At 42.8% G+C, this 19721-nt stretch overlaps 1 protein-coding gene across 1 annotated transcript; it reads right to left on the reverse strand.

The window, feature by feature from the left end:
* Window positions 1-3629: 3629 nt before the first annotated feature.
* LOC132071081 (myosin regulatory light chain 2, smooth muscle minor isoform-like) lies at window positions 3630-7363 on the reverse strand. The gene is given in 6 exon segments (XM_059468383.1): window positions 3630-4117; window positions 5166-5327; window positions 5495-5692; window positions 7142-7274; window positions 7276-7344; window positions 7346-7363. Coding segments are annotated over 6 exon segments (753 nt in total). The 3' UTR covers window positions 3630-3944.
* Between the last annotated feature and the right edge of the window lie 12358 nt (window positions 7364-19721).

The raw sequence follows: 19721 nt of genomic DNA on the forward strand, positions 1-19721 counted from the left end.
TTTTACCCATGAGCTCCAGAGAAAAGTAGGAAAAGGAGCCACGTGCTGCCACCTTTTAGTTTATTTTTTTTGAGATGGAAAGTTTTCTATCTAGTATATCAAAAGTTTGAGAAAACAGTGATCTCTGTGGAGTTGCTGCTCAGAGCACAAAAAAAACCCCAAAAAAACCCCAGAGCTGTGTGGAGGGTTTTCCCCCCATGAATTACTTTTCAGTATTTCATGGCAATTTAATTTTAAGCTGCATTTTAAGAGGCATTTACTGAGTTCTTTTTCCATTTGTATTGTTCCTAGTTTCTGCAGTACTGTTTCTGAGGTACTGTAATCCTAAATAATTTTCCAAAGGAGAAAGTTATCTAAAAATGACACTAGGGTTTTGCAAAATTAAGTAAGAAGCCAAAATAGGAGCATGGATGCATAAGCAATACCAAGGGAGGATTAACTGCTGATACCCAAAATGTTCCTGACTATACTTTGTTACTCACCTGTTATTTGGATTTACATTGCTGGAATATCTCTGCATTTGTTGTTGTTTGAAATTCCCCAGGAACATCCCAAACAGTAGGTTAGTAACACTCCAGACTAGAAAAGGCCACGAGAAATATGTGATGACAAGATTTCAGGTATTTTCCAGCTTTTGGATCGAATGCAGGTGTCAGGACACAAAGGCATGCTGTCACTGGTGCCCTGTGCCAGGATGGGGCCGCTGTGCTGCATTCACTCCTCCAGATACCACAGGGATCCTAGAAACAAGCGATCCAAAGATAGTCCTTAGGTCAGCAGTGAAACAGATCCGTGCTCTGGAGTGCAGGGACAGCACCCCTGTGACATCCCCGAGCTGCTGAGCTAGGGTAACAAGCTGCCTTCATGTTGTGAAATGCTTCAGTCAGCTGATCACCGTGCCACAAGGATGGGTTTATTTGCTTAAATGAAGAACAGTAACCAGTGTAAAATACCGCACATTACCTTTATCTCCAACAACAGAGTAGGGACAAAAAGGTAGCAGGCAAACATTCCCCGGCATCACTCAACACGAACATGGTCCTCTCTGCAGGTTTCTCATGCTGCCTCAGTAGCTCTTTGGCTTCATTTTGACCTCTGTGTTTGTAGCCTTAGAACAGGGTAAGTGGGTCATGTAAGATAAATCACTGCCTTTCAGTAGTGCTTCTCAGGGCATTATAGATCACCGTAGATGTAAGACTATTAAATGTGAGCACGAGCCTATGAAAATAGTTTTTCATCATAAGCTTGATCTGGTGTGGAGTTTGGAGACTGTTATATATGAGCCCCAAGGGAGAAAAGATTAGGTTCCAAGATTTTGGCTGTAAAATGCTAAGGCTAAGTCATCAGAATTTTAAGCTGTTTCAGTGACCAAAGTTATTTTTATTTTTGGAAGCGAATTATTGATGACACATCCCCACGGCCCTCGGCACGCAACCTCAGCTGTCACATTCCTCCCTGCCTAGCTACAAAATGCATCTGATGCTCTTATATGGTCTCTTGGCTGGGGCTGTTGGCCTTGTAGCCTCTCAGCAGTTAAGGGATTTGCATCCACTTGCAGGTTAACTGGTCTCCTACAATATAAAAAACCAGGGAAACTGGGACTTGGGAGGTTGTCATTATACTCACATACCCTTGGATATTCTTTCTCAGTAACACATCTTCCTGAGCAGGTATCTTCACCTCTGCACAGTTCTGTCTCACCCTCTACTCAGAGGCAGCAGGCAAGGGACAAAACGGCTACAGCCCACATTTCAGAAAACAAAAGCAGCTGTACCCAATATTTTTGAAGTGGACAATTTCCTCTCAAGGAGGATACCAGGTTTTCTTTTATGTAGTTCATACTTATGATTTTAAAATTGCTACTTCGAGCAAGAAAAAGCCAGCTGGTACACCTGCTGCTTTCTCAGTGTAACATACCAGCACCTAACATTTACAGAGAAAACAGGATCAGGAAAAGAAGGTTTTAGGGACTCAGGGTTCCTAACAAAAGTAAACTGCTCTCTGAATCTAAATACCATTTATACACTCAAAGGGAAAAAATATCTGACATCTGTCCTTCGAGCAGGCATGTATGCACACAGTACTGAATTGCAGCAGTGACAAGATCAGTCTAAAAAAGTGACAGCCTAACTTGTTCTCCAGCCTAACGTTACATGGCAATGTTTCAACAAGACAGCTTCCTAAATCCCCACTCTCTCATCTTTGTCACAAGGGCACTGCTGGTGAAAACTTCCATGCATACATGTAAACTACTTCCTAGAACCTTGCAGGTGGCACATGGAGAAATAACTCAGCAGCCATTACTGAAGAGCACCGAGACAGTTAAAAAGCAAACTTTCAATAAATGAAGCCACCGTGACAACCTAAAGCAGTGTAGAATATAATGTAGGTAGGAGAAAAAAGTGAGGCTAAGTTTGTTAGTAGATAAAACACAAAACTGGGAAAAGAATAGTTGAAAACTCAATTTTAATTAAGCCCGTAAGTGGAAAAAATGACCCTGGAATAAAAAAATAAAATATAGTCCAAGTATGCCAACTGAGTATACTTTGTCAAGTTATTTACAAACCTGAAGCCAGAATATCTTCCAGAGTTGCCATATGGGAACACAAGCAAGATTAAGTAACACAACACAAGATTAAGGAACCAAGCCTTCATGCTATCACACATGAAATGAGACAAACTCACCTTACAGGATAAGCTGTCAGAGCCTTTACAATCCCTTGTGCTGAATTCCTACTCCCTGGGGTCCTAAGTCATGTGATATAGCTGAGGGCAAGCTTTCTGGATAAGAGGTCATTGTTTTAATTGATAAATACACAGGCAAAATAAATTCTCCTGCTTTCTAACTTGCAGTAGCCAAGAGAATGAGGCACACAGAAAAGCAAGCTCATGCTAAGAACTAACAGAACAATCCTCCTCTTCTCTTTGTGTTTGAGACAACGTCAGCACACCCAGTTCTGAGTGAGTGACTGTGCTTGGTTAAAAGCCATCTTGCTAATACACCTGAGGAGTATGTATGATATTTTAAAAAGTGAGAGCAACCTCAGCACCTATAGGTTTTACCAAGTTAATTCTCAGAATGACTTGGTCACATTCTCACAAGCAAATGAATTAGCTGTAGAAAAATAAAGCTTTGTGTAGTTTTCTGGCCATGTATTGCTGTTAATTAGTGCCAGCACAGACTCTTTTGCTCAAGCTTCCTTCAGCAGAAAGGAAAAAATATGCCTAATTCCCCCTTACTTAGCAAAGAATGCACACACAGACATGAAAGTACTGCTAGAAAACCCATCAATATTAAAAGGAAGCAAAAGCTGGGCATGGTATCTGCTCAAGAATCAAATGTTCTCTACTGGCCATGAGGCAACTGTAACAGTCTTCCCTAACCATTTATTTGGTTAACTACTTACACAGTAGTCAGATCCCGCTTCAAAAACCTGAGATGAAAGACTTCTGCAGATGCATTTTTAAAGATGCCAGCAGATGCTGCTAGGAGCATTTCAGAACTCTGTGACACTGAACAAAACACCATGAAAATGAGTTTTCCAGCTTGACTTGCAACTGCAAGAAAAATACAATGAATGCACTTGCATTTGTAAATGTGTAATAGAAATTTCATTTTTCACAAAAGATTTTGAGGTATTTTATCTATATAGCAATCTTTATTTCAAAATGGCATTTATTACAAAAATGTAAAAATCCAGCAAAACCAGAAATGTTGAGATTATTTTCCAGGGAATGTTTTTCCTGTAGCCTTTCCCTCAAAATATTTTCCCTGCTTCCAGTCTGATTACAGGTGCAAATGTGCCTAAATGGCCTGGAATAGATAAATATATTGAAAAAGAAAAAAGCTTTGGAGCTAAATGCATGCAACAAGTTCTATCAGGAAGAAACCATTAAAAATAAACATAAATGTAGAGATAATGTGCAGATATCCAGGGACTTGCTCAGTCGTCCTTGTCCTTGGCTCCATGTTTGAGGATGCGCGTGAACTCGATGTAGTTGAAGTTGCCCTTTTTGTCAATGGGGGCCTCTCTGTACAGCTCATCCACCTCCTCATCCGTGAACCTGTCTCCCATGGTGGTCAGCAGCTCCCGCAGGTAGTCCTCCTGGATGAACCCTGGAGCACAGTGTAGGAGGACAGAAGAGGAGTTTTTACATTTATCTACTAATACATGCGTGATAATTTCTTTCTTTGAGTTCTTTCCCTCAATTAAAGATACCTACAGTCTTCGTCTGCCATATTGAAACAATACCATTAAACCCTATCACTAAAATTGCCAAATAACTACAAGGATTCAATCAAATCAGGCATCTTAGTTTGAAAGGTCTCTCTACTTCAAATAAAGACCATTCTATGCTTTACCTGTGGTGTTCTATAGAATACAAAAATTTATCAGCATTCATATTGGACATTCTTCCCAACAGCAGGGCTACACTCCCAATAGTACCAAGAACCTTCTAACTCGGTATTTTAAAAATCACAAAGGGGATCAGTTTACCTTGAGACTTCTTATTGAAATACCACAAAAAAAGAAAATCAAGGAACTTGACTATTAACATTCAATAAGTGCATGAAACATGGGAAAGTTTACAACATTTCAAATTGATCTTAAATCACTGGTAAAACTAAGATTTACCAGATTGGTATATCTTGTAAAGAATAAATTCTCGACGTGGTTTATTAAACAAGTAGGCTTGTCTAACTTGTGATTGCTTTTATCGTCACTCCTGTGAGTGACACAAGAATTTTCTTGCATTCATTTTCTTCTCCTTTTAGTGCACCTTAACAAGAGGGAAGGTGGATACAAGCTGCTGACAGAAAAGTTCTCCATAAAAGAACAACAGCTTTGAAAACAGTGTTTCCCCTTATAAAAGCGGCCCCAAAGGTGAATTTTAAGTTAGGAATAAATTAAGACCCTGGTTCCCGATCAACATCTTTTATACTTTCTTCTGTCTTGACCAGAATGAACTGCCAGAAATTTGAAATTTCTACAGAGACTGAAAAGGCAAAATTTAGCACATGAGGATACAGTCATGATTTTCAGTTTGCAGAAATTAAAATTTTCAGAGTTAAAAAACTGATCACCACTTCTATGAACACAAGTATTTGTTGTTACAGAAGTAAGCAGAAGTAATACACGTACACTGTTGTTTCACCCACATACCTGTTGCTTCTTCATCAAAGCAAGCAAAAGCATTCCTGATTACATCCTCCGGGTCGGTGCCATTCAACTTTTCACCAAACATGGTGAGGAACATGGTGAAGTTGATGGGGCCCGGAGCCTCATTCATCATGGCATCCAGGTATTCATCCGTTGGATTCTTTCCTACAAATAAAGGGATTCATACTCGGTTTAGCTTTCAAACTGAACAAGTGATGTCAGTAGTGTTAATACAAACCGAGACACCACACCTCTCATATCCCAAACTCAGTATTTTGATCTTTGCAGCACAAATTTGCCTGGCAAGCATGAACAGAGGAAAGGGCCATTACCAAGGGAGGCAAGCATGTCGTGCAGGTCCTCTTTGTCAATGAAGCCATCCCTGTTCTGGTCGATCATGTTGAAGGCCTCCTTGAATTCCTGGATCTGCGACTGATCGAACATGGCAAACACGTTGGAAGTGGCGCGCTGAGGGCGCTTCTTGGTGGTCTTCGTCTTTGCTCTTTTGCTAGACATGGTGGCTGTTGGTTCTAAGGAGACAGAAATATATCCAAGATTTAGCCTTATTAAATCACACTGCAAGTCCCTGGGGTAGAGGAACATCAGGCTTCATATGCTGCTATGGGCATATACCCTGAAGTACACATTTATTTCAATATCTCCTGCTCCAATTTCCTTCATACTTCACTTGCTGTGAAAGCATAAAGCCTTTGAGGATTGAGGGACCAGCACAGTAGGCCAATAGGAGGCTATATAAAAAAAGCCCAAATAAAATCAAAGCTCTTGAAACTCACACAGTGCTTGTGTTGCTGATTCAATACTCCACCTGCATCTTCCACAAATTAATACAACTACATATGCAGGAATTTGGGAGGCACTGTTGACATAGAAGGATATGTGCTGCTAAACTAGCACAGTGGTTAAATAGATCAGACAGTATGCTAAACTAACATTTTGGAGGAAAAAAAAATGTATTTTAGGCTCTAAATAGCATTTTGTTAGACTAGCTACCATTGAGAGAGAGAGAGAGCACCAACTTAGTTCAAAAGTTCTACAGTGCTATTCCCTTACACAGTGGAACTACTACACAACACATGCAAATGACAACACACTCTTTTTAGAATGCATTAAAAGGTATGATAGCTACAAAAATGTGAAGACTGTTACTTTTAAGCTACCAACTCGTAGAAACTTATATGTTTTTATAAATTTTCACATATCACAGATATACTAATGTTATTGTTACCCTTGAAGCTGTCATATGAAGAAATAAACATGGTAGATTATTATATATTATAACACTAGTACATTCAGGCTACAAGTGAGACTTTTAAATTAACTGCATCTCTTTATCTGGAAAGATACATGTAGTGTTCCAACTAAATGTATGACAGCACAAACTGGAAAAGCTGAGTCATTCACCGAAAGGCAAACATAAAGTCCTCAAGGCTGCTTTTGGATCAGAAGTTAGACCCTTTTTAATGTTGTTTCCAAAAGTCTCATAACCTCTGCTTGCATTAGCTAAAACTAAAGTGTAATCTGTACTGCTAAAATCCCTCATAATGCTCAAAGTGTTATGCAAACCATCCTTGACTCTGAATTTTACAGAAAGCACCTGTAGCAAGTGTCTCCTGAAAGAAGAAAATTTAAGCTTCACTTGTAATTGCAAAAATATCAATATTCTGAAATCTACACTAAGTATTAATTTTATAACTTAGAAACAAATCATCTGGTCAGAACAGCAATGCTAATTGGAGACATAGCACAGTTCTAACTGTTTCTCAAATAGTTTTCTCAAAGATAGAATATTTCTGTTAGAGTCCTGAAAAGCAAGACTGAAGTCACTAACTGGGATTCATCCTTAAACAAAAAGGGAGTAAAATTAAGCAAAGTAACTCCCTTATACAATCAATCCAATATGCAGACACAAAGCAATTATTTTTGGGATTCTTTTTAAACTAAAAGGAAAGACATTTTACCTTGCTTTGTATTAGATACCTGACAGGGTGTACCAAGCATCTGGATCATAAAAGGAAATTCCATGGTTATGTCCTTCTCAGACTGTCCACACAGACAGCTACTGATGTCCCCTGCTAATTCCACACTTTTAAATCCTACGTGCATCCACAACGTTCTTCTGACGTACAAAACAAACCATTATGTCCTGAACTAAAAATAGCCCCTGAAATGCAACTGCGCATCGCTCAGCAACGCAGACGTTCTCTCTCTCCACTGCCCTCACTAAGCACCAGCTACCCGAGATGTCTGGCCTCCACAACACTGCAACAAATAAACCTCAACTCTTGACTTCCAGATACTTATGCTGACAGCTGACAACAAACGTAGTTTGCTTTCAAGCTGCAGCCAAGCGTTGTGCATAACTTTGGTGGTTTTCTTACCGCTGTAAAAAAAAAACCCCAGGCAAGCTGGCATTTAACTCTGGGTTATTGATTAGAAGTTCCACTACTCAAAATGGAGCCAAACAGCATCTTTTAATTCCTCTTCTCTGAAATAACACAGTTTTCAGGATATGGCTCATTCAAAGTAAACAAAAAAGTTTACTCTGCACATGCTGATGCCAACCAAATTAATTTTTGCCTTTTTACTTTTATATATCTCCATATTCTTTACATCTATATTTGCAGATCTGTAGCCTATTATTGTATTGATAGCTAGCATTTACCTACTCTATTAGAAAGACAAAATACATGCCCCAGCAGCTCTAAGGCCTTGAGGTTACATTCTTTTGGATCCCAGGTCAAAACAGCTTCCTAACATTTCATAAAGTTTAGTTCATGTCTAAAGGGGGGTTAGGGGTGTTCAGAAAAGGGGAGAACCAGGGGCAAATTATCTCATCACCTCTGTCTCCAACTGGGGATTCTTGTCAGTGATGCTAATTTGCTGAACCTATAAAATTGTATCCACTTCTTACAGTATGCATCTTCAGCGCTTTTTCATCCTGCATGTTGCGCACCATAAGGATCCTTATAATGGTAATCCCTTTTTATCACCTAATTGTGTCTGGCTTGTAATTTTAGGATCAGTAAAAAGGCATAAGTGCTGCAAAGGCAGTGCTCCCAGCAAGCCACTACATGTAATTCTCTCACTACAATTCAATCCTAAGCAAGAGGAGGCAAAAAAGCAGGCTGTCAGCACATTGTTTTTAATTTTGTTGAGAAGATTGACCTGTCAGAGTATATTTTACTAGAAAAACCGAAGAAAGTGCCAATGCTTGCATTACTATTGTCTAAGTTTCTCAGAACCAGACTTGGGAACTCCTCCAGTCCAAAAGAGCTGTCAGCCCAGCTATCAGATCTCACAGGACTGCAGTGCCCTTCAGCACAGGTTTGCTGCAGCTATGCCTGCAACACTGGACTCAGCTCCAGGAATGTCTGTTAGAAAAGAGGGTGGTACTTTTTGGAACATGTTCAGAAAACCAAAGGCATCAATCCAGTTAGCCAAAGAGAACGATTTATGATTTAAAAGTTCCAGAAGCGTTTGCACTTTGTGTTACCCAACAAAAAGACCCACGCCTAAGCCAACGCAACGTAATTGAAATAGGGTCAGTATAAGCTGGAAATAGAATTTCAGTAGATAAAAAGTGGGAATACTTTGCATTAGATAGTGCAACTCATGACATGCAGGTTTAGTCCCTGTTTAAAACTGTGCTGCACTGAATGGTCTGGGCCCTGTTTTGGAAGCTGTCCAAGAAACTTCAAATGTAAGACATTACCTGTGAGACACATCATAAGGTATTTTTTAAAATGCAACCTTTCTTTAGGAAGATTTTCACATATTAAAAAAAAAAAAATAGGTAGTAGCAGCACTGTGCTGCTTTGTGCTGCCTATATTGCCATTTGTTCAGCCACAGTGGATATCAAACCACAGAAGCACAGAGAATCATCTTGTGGTCCCTTCCTCTGGGAAAGTGATAAACCCTTGAGGAAAAAAGAACCCAAGCAACTAAAAATTTTGAGCCACTCAGTACAAGCTGTGAAAATTTACAGCCACTAACAATGGTGCAAGCTGGACCTGCTCAGAGGCAGTGACCAAAAGCTATGCTTTAGAAAACACTCTCATGTTTCAAAATTTTGACTATTGTAATAACTGCAAAATCTATTACTGAAAAAAAAACAAACTACAACACAATAAAGCCCCAAACCCATAGCCAAGAGAGTCTCTACATGAACTAAGACAGAACATCAAACTCAAAAGTCAGCCTCAAAGCTAAATCCCAAATTCTGTCCACATACTCAATTGCAGCATCACATACAGTCACACATCCATCACAATCTGGGTGGCAACAGGAAGAGATAAGAGCAAAGTGCTCTCCAGCAGATCTGTGTCACGGCTCAATAAAGAGCAGATTATACTTTACGAAAGCAAACTAGCAAAAACCAAACCCTGCACTGTCCCACCCAGTCTTAAAAGCCACTTTAACACACTTCTCACTAATAAGCTTCCCAAAACCCTTGTACAGGAGTCACACTTGCCTCAAAATCCAGCGCCAGCGAGTCAACACAGCCTGTCTGCAAAAGAGAAAACAAGGCTCAGAGGCGACCTTACCACTCTCTACATAAACACCTGAAAGTAGGGTGTAGCCAAATGGGGATCGGCCTATTCTCCCATTCACTAAGCGACAGGATGAGAGGACAGTCTGAACCTGTGCCAGGTTTAGGCTGGACATTAAGAAGAACTCCTTCACAGAAAGGGTGATTAGACATTGGAATGGGGTGCCCAGGGAGGTGGTGGAATCACCATCCCTGGAGGTGTTCAATGAAGACCGGACGTGGCACTCAGCGCCATGCTCCAGTTCCATTGTGGTCGGTCACAGCTGGACTCGATGATTTCAGAGATCTTTTCTAACCTAATTGATTCTGAGAGCCGAGGAACCATCGCACGCAATCCCCTGGGCGACTCTGGTTATTCCAAAACACGAACAGGAAGGGACAGACCCAGGCCCACAATCTCACACTCCCAACCGCAGCAGCTCCCAGCCCTGCCCCACCCATGCTCCGACAAAGCCGAGGAAACACCCGCAGAGGGCTCGATGTGGCCGGGAGGCAGCCGAGCCCTTCCGACAGGGAGACAGACACCTTTTAACACCAGTTCCCTGAAACAATGCACAGAGAGCTCCGGGCCCCGCGACCCCCGGAGCCGGGGTCTCTCCCAGCTCCAGCCCGCAGGGCGGATCCCCGTCAAGAGCAGCATCACCGAGCCGAGGCCCGAGGAGAGCTGCGGGGGGCGACGCCGCAAGCGACCCCCGGCCGGCACCGCCCACCTCTCACCGGCAGCCGGCGCAGACCCGCGGGCAGCGGGCGGAGCCCCCCGACTCACCTGGCGGCGGGACACGGCACCGGCGGGGAGCGGCTGGAGCGACACTTCCGGAGAGCGGAGCGGCCGCCGCCCTGCCGGGCAGGAAGGAAGCTGTGGGCGAGACCATCCGCGCACGAGGGGGAGATACTGGCTTGGCTCATCTCTTCGGCAGCCGGGCGCCACGAGTCGTGTCGGGAAGAGGACCCGCGTGTTTCGTGTTTTTAGCCTGGATGCTCTGCCTTCCTTGAAGGAGACAGCCAGAGCCACGAGCTCAGCCCCTCTACCCTGTGTGTGCGTTCTCCCCCCTCCTCCGGGACGCATTGGTGCAGCGCGGTGTGGTCACCACATTCCACGGGCGAGGGGCGGAGGCAGTCGCGCGCCTGCCCTTGTAAGGCAACGGCGGGAGTTTCCTGGTCGCCCCGGTGGGCGGGGCCTTGCCCGCTCGCCCCGCCCCGCCCCGCTCCGTCTCGGGACCGGCCGGGGAGTCTATGGGGGGTGTGTGAGGAGGAACCAGGAACACAGAGCCACGGAGCCACGGGATGGGCAGGCCAGGTGGGACTCAGGGTTCGCCATCTGGTGCAGCCTCTCCTCAAGCACGTGGCACAGGATTGTATCCATACGGTTCTTGAACATCCCCAGTGAGGGAGATGCCGCTCCCTGTCTGGGCTGCCTGTTTCAGTGTGTGGTCACCCACGCACTAGAGAAGTTCCTCCTCAGGTGGCACTTCCTGGGCATCTGACTCCTTGGCACCACCGAGAAGAGCCTGGCTCCATCCTTTTGACCGTCCCTTCAAATTCTTATGAGATAAATAGAGCCAGGAGACCTGCTCTTTTAAAAAGGCCTTTATTAAAAACAGCTCTGGGTGGGGAACCCGAGGGGTCGCGCACACCGCCGCTGCTCCCACAGGAGGACGCTGAGGAGAAGGGGGTGCAGCTTTGTCTCTCAGGAGACTGAGAGCTGATGCTGGCTCGTAGTTTAGGGATGTCATCCAAGCTGAGTATTATTAAAGTTATGGTGACAGGACAGAATCCAGCTCTGGTCAATGGTGGGTGATTTTGTGTGGTTCTGCTGGGTTAAAATCATAGTTTATGTGCTAGTTTGTTGTTTTTCAGAGGGTTCATATAGTACCAACAGCCTGTCATTTAAATTCAGTCAGGGTGCAAGTCCTTCTAGGAGCTGGGGAAGTGGTTCCTGATGGAAAGGGATACAAATACAGGGTAAAATAGTAACACTTAGCAGCAACTAAAGGCAAGTCCCAGAACTCTTAACATTCAATATTCAACAACAGACCAACATTTCAAATTAAGACCCTATCAACTTCATCAACTAGCAATTTACCACTCTGAAAAAGAGCTCTCATCTCCAGGGTTTCATTTCTCACACTTACATTTAAAAGGTCCCCTCTCAGTCATCTTGAGGCTGAACAGGCCCAACTCCCTCAGCCTTTCCTCTTAGGAGAGGTGCTCTAGTCCCTTGATTAACTTTGCAGCTCTGGACAGCCCAACACATGATATGGCACTGCCCTGCATGCTCAGCAGCTGCTGCTGCTGTGTCTAGAAGATTCACAGAAGATCACAGATTATCCTGACTTGGAAGGGACCTACAGGGGTCATAAAAGTCCAGCTCCTGGCCCTGCACAGGACACCCCACCCCAAGGACCACACCTTGTGCCTGGGAGCATTATCCAAACTTGATGCTCTTGAACGCTGTCAGGCTTGGTGCTGTGACCCTGGGGAGACTGTTCCAGTGCCCAACTATCCTCTGGAAGAAGAACTTTTTTTTTTTTTTTTCACTTTTCCTAGTAAATAATACTGTTTCTAAGCCAAGGTGTAGAGTAAGTAATATGGGACGAACAGAAACATCACCCAAAAAATGGTGACCACAGGTCAAAGATACAAACAGCATTATATAACAAATAGATATCACAACCACTGCCTACGTGGCCTAATTTATAATATCTTGCATCTGGTTCTACTTAATTTTTACAGGCTTTGCAACCATATATGAAGTCATATAATCTGTGAAAGCAGTAAGAGATTACCCATATTTCTGACTCTTTTTTTGTGGGAAATGAAGTTAACTGAGTGTCCAGGAGGTGTGGCCTCACCATGGGCTCCCCTGGCAGAGAGCACAACTCTCAGGAAACACCTTTGTGCCCAGCACCTGGCAGAGTCAAAACAAGCCTCTTGCAGTTTTCCCTGTCCCTGCTGCTGCTGGCAGTATTTTTTTACCTATAGGGAATTGTGATGGTTGCTGTCACATCTCCCACCTTTCCCTGGGCACTGGCAGGATGCTGCAGGCTGGGATGAGCCTGTTGTGTCATAACAGGCAGCTCCTGACCCTGGAGATGTGAGTTCCTGCTGTAGAGTAGCTCCAGCATGGAAGCTGAGACAGGCTTTCCTCTCTTCATCCAGAAGTGGGTCATTCCTCATGCTGTGTACAAAGAACATCTTTGTTTCTGGTGTTTCTAGAGTCCATGGCTTCCACAGCTGGAATCAGTGGCAAAATTGATGTGTGATTTATCCAAGTTAGCCTTGATATGAGCAAAAATCAGAATATTTGTCTATTTAAAGGTATTTTTATTCAACAATTAAATAAATACAATGATTTTCTAACGTTTTCCTTCAAAAATTGGTACAATGGTAACTCAGTGTTCATTTCTTTGACCTGTACTAAAATAATATTTTAGCTTATGTGAAATTGGAAAAACAGAAATAACAAGCAAAGCCTAAAATGTCAGTAAGGAATATGTGGGACAACCTGTCAGAATAATCCTTCATACTTGGGATCTGTGTATGGAGAGTCCTGGATATGAGCAGCTGTTGGGTTTAATATTTAACATAATGAGTAATACTTAATATATTGACTAATCTCAGAGGACTTTGGCCTGCACTCTAAATCACCATAGTTGATTAACCGTTCACAATTTTTTTTCTGAATAATTTCTTAGAGGAAGAAGATGAACAAGCTTTTATTTTGAGAAGTAGGGAGAAACTGACTCAGGAGATTTAAGGAATGTTTAAGAAATACAGCAGTAATACTGGCTTATGAAGAGCAGTCTTGTTTCCAGAAAAAGATAATTAACCAGTTGCAAAAAAACCCCATTATTTATTTGTAGCATTCTTTTCATTCAACCTCTTTCTACTGCATAAAAGTGCCATGAGTTCACTTTAGAGATGGTGAAACTGAAGCGCAGGTGAGCTAGACTAGCATAAATGCTAAAGATGAGGTTTGGGAATGTAAAGGGATTGTCAGTAAGTTAGGTAGTTGTGGAGTCTACTTCCAACAGGATTTGGAAGTTTGCACTATGAGCTTCCAATCTTTGCACATCTAAGTTATTCTAGAACTGCCTTAAAGTGACTTACCTGCTGCTTCCTCAGAGGTCCCTAAAGAAAGAAGTATTGCAAGGCTGCTTTTAAACTCAGTCTTGACTATACTTAGATTTAGGGTAATCCTTCTGAGATTAGTGACTTCTGGGTTGGTGACTCCTTTGTTTGTGTGCATAGTCTCACTACTATTATTAATAAATAAAGTATTAATGGAGCTACCAGGCTCCTCTCTTGCCTGGCAGGCATTCTGCCCAGCTCTGTGGTGGCGTGTCTGAGGAAGGATCAGCCATCCTGGGCTCTCCTGGCCTCTGGCATCTCTGCATTTTGCATCTTCCATGTCTTTTCATGCTCTGTCATTCTAAGTCTCTCCACTGCTGTGTTCTATGCCCTGCTTGGGACCTTCTCAGTCTCAGCACTTTACTCTCTGTATGTAGATTATTTCCCACATACATTGAATACAATTTCCCTCCGTGGAAGTGCTAATAAAGTAATTCAGGCTGGCAGGGGCAGCCTAAAATGAATTAGATCAATTTACCAAGAAGAGTCTGCAGCCACCAAAATCCTGGCCATGGGGATATAAAGAGCCATGATGTCACACCTCTTCATCAGTGTGTCTCCTCTGTGAGGATGCATTTTACTGGGAGAAGGATCCTTTAGTGAACTCCATACTTTAATTAAGTTCATGTGTCATACAAATCCCCAGACAACTCACTGGGACCTAGGTTATTCAAAGAATAAAAGCAAACCATACTCAAATAAATTATTTACCTACTCTAACCATAAATAATGTTTAGCAATTCATCTAATGCTTTTAAAATAATAAAAAAATGTTTTTCCAGGAAGTGAAATGATTACCAAAGTAATTAAACTATGCATTTCCAGCTTTTTTCGGCATGTGGAAAGTGGGTACCACATCATGGTCTTGGGGGTGCCCTTTGTAAGGCATTCCTGGGGTGGGAATTTGTCCCCGTGCTTCACTAACCTAACCATGTGTCTGTAAAGAAGAGGTGCTGTGACTTGCACCCGCACCGGAGCCCGGCAGCCTCCTGCTCACAGGTTCTGGGGAGACTGAGGATGATTCACTGACCTCGATTTCGGGTTCCCACCTTGACCTGGACACGCTTGTGTCGCTGCACAGCGCTCGGAGCCGGGAGCCGGTCCCGGCTGTCACCAGCAAGGGGAGCTCCGCATTTGGGTAGACCCGAGAGACGGCCCGGCTCCGCTATGGCCACGGACAGGAGCGGGGGGACGCTGTGAAGTGACATCAAATCGGTGTGGGGCTAAGTGCTGCTGTGGGCTGCGGAAGGAAGGGGAAAGACCCCATAAGCGCCGCGAGCTTTGCGGGGACGCTTGGGGCACTTTTGACTTCCGCAAATCATAGAATAGAATTACTGAATTGTAGGATGATTTGGGTTGGAAGGCATCTTGAAAGTTAATCATCTAGTTCCAACCCTCTTGCCATGGGCAGGGACACCTCCTGCTAGATCAGGTTGCTCAAACCCCTGTACAGCCTGGCTTTGATCCCTGGCAGGGATGGGGCATCCACAAATTCTCTGGGCAACCTGTTCCAGTGCCTCACCACCCCCACAGGAAAGAATTTATCCTAATATCTAGTATCTTCTTATTATCTGCCCTCTTTCAGTTTGAAGCCATCTCCCCTTGTCCTATCACCACATGCCCACGACAAAAGTTCCTCTCCAGCTCTCTCTTCCCCCTCTAGGAGCTGGAAGGCCGCTATAAGTTGTCCCCAGAGCTTTCTCCAAGCTGAACAGTTCCAACTCTCTTAGCCTGTCTTCAAAGGAGAGGTGCCCTAACTCTCAGATCATTTTCTGGGGACCTCTGGATCTGCCCCAGTGTCTGCCCCTTTGTCTTTCCTGTGCTGAGGGCCACAGAGCATTGCCTGTAGCAAGCATCTGCCTGCCTCTGCCAAGGGAAATTTCTTGGTATTTTACAAAGTGAAGGCCTGCCTTGTTATAGCTGCCCCTCTTTGCTCTGCTTCACTGCTGTTAATTGTTTTTTCCCAGTCACTGGAAACTTTAGAGAAGTGTCCCCAAGCTCTGGTTGCTTCAGAAGCTTTCCTGTGAGCTGGGTGTATCACAGCTGTTAAAACTTTATGAAACCTGACATTGCAGTTTTACATGTACCAGAGAGACTACTCAGGGTTTCATCACATGTAAAGCTGCAATGTCAGGTTTCATAAAGTTTTAACAGCTGTGATACACCCAGCTCACAGGAAAGCTTCTGAAGCAACCAGAGCTTGGGGACACTTCTCTAAAGTTTCCAGTGACTGGGAAAAAACAATTAACAGCAGTGAAGCAGAGCATCCATTTTATGGAAAACTCAGATATTATTTTTCTAAGACAGAAAGCATTCTGTTCCAATCACAGTTAGAAATGCAGTAATAGATACAGCATCACAGTGATCAACAGCACCTATAGCAAATATGTTTTCCATTTGTATAACAAAATTTTCTCTCCTTGTTTGCAGCAGAGAAACATTCTGTGTGAGTGTGAAGAGCCAGAGCTGACCTACCACTTGAGCAAGGCTTGAAAATCTTCCTCTGGATCTAGGCTGAATTTAGAAGGAATTTTTGAATAAATATGAATTAAATAAAATATACAAGTGCTTGGAAAGTATATGAAAACAAATATTCTAAAGTAGGTCAAGAGCTGGAAGAGAAGAGCATATTTAAATGCAGTTTCCTTCAAATCTGAAAGGCAGTAGAGAACTCATAGTTTATGAGCCCTTTTTGGTGAGAATTGATGAAATGAGCTCAGGACAGCAGTGAAAAAAAAATGGCAATGGAAAAATGAGTTAATTAACGCAAGAAATTAAACTGAGCTTCACAAAGCTCTGATACACCTTCCTTCTCTAGCCATGCTTCCTGGTTCAAGTATGCCTGGATATCCCACAGGAACATGTTAATTTTGATTTCAATGTTTAGAACATGTTTGCTCCTTTGTTTATCAGAGGAAAAGTAATGAGAACTGCAAAATATCAATGAAAGGCATAAATGCTTTTAAAATCAAATATTTGGAATTGTTCCTATCTTCATGCCTCTCCCATTAAATGAGAATTATCTAACTGGTCTCAGTCACCCAGTACTCCGTTGACTCCCTTTTGTCAGCTAGGGAAGGATATATGATTGTATTCTGTTGATGAGCCAGGAAGGCATCTCAAAAACCCTTGTTTACAGAGAAAGACTTTATGCTTTTTAAAATGAAATCTCACTTCTAAAAGAAAAGTGTTAAGACTCTGGCCATTTTGCACATTAAAGCAGCCTTGAGATCAGAAAGCAGACAGTAATATGAAATGGCATATGTAACTTCACTCAACTTCTTCTGGGAATAAGGGAGAGGAAAATAATTTTCCAAATGCTCCACCAAAAACTATAATTTGACCAGCAGCCTTGTCATAACATTAGTGAAAATTAGCTGATTGCAAAAGATAGGGGAAATTGGAAAAAAAAAAAAAAAAAAAAAGTTGTTTTTAGTTCCTTTAGATACTCCCATTTTAAAGGTGGGCTCCTTGTGTCTCATATTGCAGAATAGCTGCTGACAGACCATGCTCCCCTGTGGCTGCAGCCCAGAAAGGCTTCCTTGGGGTGTCTGACAGATGTAATAAAATCCTTTTTCCCCCATTTTCCTCCCCTCACAACAATTTCAAGGAAGGAAAAGGACAAGCTCCCACTTTTCTGACTGGAAGTTCTGAAGCCCTCATCCAGCCAGCCCTCCTCCCACCAGATCATGCTTGTCCAGCCCTCCCTGCTTTCTCTGGAGCTGCTGTAGGGGGGAACAGGGGACCCTGGCTTCCTTGCTGCAGGTTTGGTTTCCCATGCTCCTGCACCCTCCTGGAAGGTTACCCCCTTGCTAGGACAGAAAGCCCATGAACAGGGCCACTGCTCACTTGAGCTTTTCCAGCAACCAGGCTTCTTCCTCTCTTTGTGAGCAACCCAAAAGCAAAAGAAAGCCCTAGCTGCTCCACCAGGAATTCCTGGAGCTGATCAGCAGCTGTTTTTAAGCCTCCAGCAGTCATTATGCAGCTGCACTTGGTCCTGAGTCCCTGCTGGCATGAGCAGAAGGAAGGGACATATTCCCTCTATTTACCCTGCCAGCCACTGTAACAGCCTCTAATGAAACAGTAAGAATTTACAGATGAGTAAGCAGGAAATCAGCCCTTCTTCAGGAAACCAGTAATACATTTTTTCAGGATTGTACTCAAACACGCTCCCAGACCGTGGCCGAGGATTCAGCTGTCTGCCCACCATGGATGTTGGAGCAGCACACACCCTTCCCCTCCAAAACCTGAAACACAGGACTTTTTCATTCATAGGACATGTCAAGTACTGTGGTATATACTTAATAATCTAACATTATACAAGCAAAATGAGAAAAATCAGATATCAGCTGAAAAAATTTCCATAGTGTATTTTCTTTTAATTACCCTTTAGACTTGCAGAAGTAATGATAAATACATGTATTAAAAGTTTCAAGGTGTTTCTGGCTGGTTTGATGAAAATTGTCTCTCCATCATATGTAAAAATATACAATAAAATACTAGTTAAAATAGTTAAAATTATGTGTTTCTGGCCCCAATTTTTTGCCATTTCCTCCCACTGTGGAAATCACAAGGATTTTTCACAAAATTCCACTGGAATCTGGAGCTTTGAAGAAGTTCTGCCCCTGCAAGCTAAGTATACTAAAACTTTAATTCATAAAATGACAGAATGTGAAAATATGCTTCAACAGTTCAGGTTGATCTCTCCCAGGTAGCTGACTTCAATTTTCTTTGGGCTTTGGCCAGAGGAAAAATGGTGTTTAAATAAATGGTTTTTTCGCAACGGAAGTGTGGCTAGACTTCAAAAAACTGCCAGGAGGAGATAAATGGACATCAGACAGGCTCCATTTGGACCATCTCATAGAAAATAAGGCCCATCTAGTAAACAAATGCTTCCCCTCTGCTTTTGCATGTGGCTAGAAATAGTAAACAAAGATATGCCTTATATATTTTGCTGTGCACATTTAGTCCTTGGGTTGGTATCAGCTTTTAAAAACAGTGAATCACATGAACTCCAGGCTCCACATGCTTTTAACTTTGTCTGGTAACTCTGAATGTTGTGGGTCCATATCTCTGTTCTAAGTATTCCTACAAAGATTATGCTCTTATCTATAGGAATGTTTCTAATTAATCCAAAGTGTGGGTGTCTGCAGAGAAGATAATTCTAGAGGCTATCTCCCTGGCACTGTTTTTGTCTTGCTGAAGATTAGGAATCGCATCTCTTGGAGTTAGCAGTGTCATGGGCCATGCAGAGCAGCACCTCTTGCGATAAAGAGATTGTACTGCCATTATGCTGGCGGGCATTTTAGGATCCTGTGCTGTGTGTGCCTACCCCTAAGGAGTGCAGACCTCTGTGTGTAGTTTTCTGAATAAATCATTTAGCCCAGTTTAACACACAGAGGATGGGTGTTGCAGGAACCATGACTACAAGCAGTTCAGAAGCAGAGAATACCTGGACAAAAGAGACTTTTCTGCTCCACTGTCAGCTTCTTACCAGCAACAGTGAGATCAGCTAGTAAGAGCACATGTTGACAATGATTTTATAATACATTTTCCAGAACAATTTAAAGATCCATGGAAAGATAAAACTTGAGATGCTGATATCACTGTGTCTTCTTGAACAGGAGCAGCTAATGTTAATCACGGGATTATTTGTGTTTGAGGATACTAGAACTAAAGACATTCTGTGACAGATGTGTGGAATTATTAATGCCAGATCCCAAGCAGGTTTCAAATGGCTGCTACATTTACAAGGTGAGAAGGAGAAACCTGGGCAAAGCTTGAAGGCAGTAGCTTTCCAGTTATTGCAGAAAATTAGGTTGCAACATCTTTCTTAGACAGCAAAGTCAATACTGGC

The sequence above is a fragment of the Ammospiza nelsoni genome, chromosome 1, assembly GCF_027579445.1.
Source record: "Ammospiza nelsoni isolate bAmmNel1 chromosome 1, bAmmNel1.pri, whole genome shotgun sequence".
Lineage (NCBI taxonomy): Eukaryota > Metazoa > Chordata > Aves > Passeriformes > Passerellidae > Ammospiza > Ammospiza nelsoni.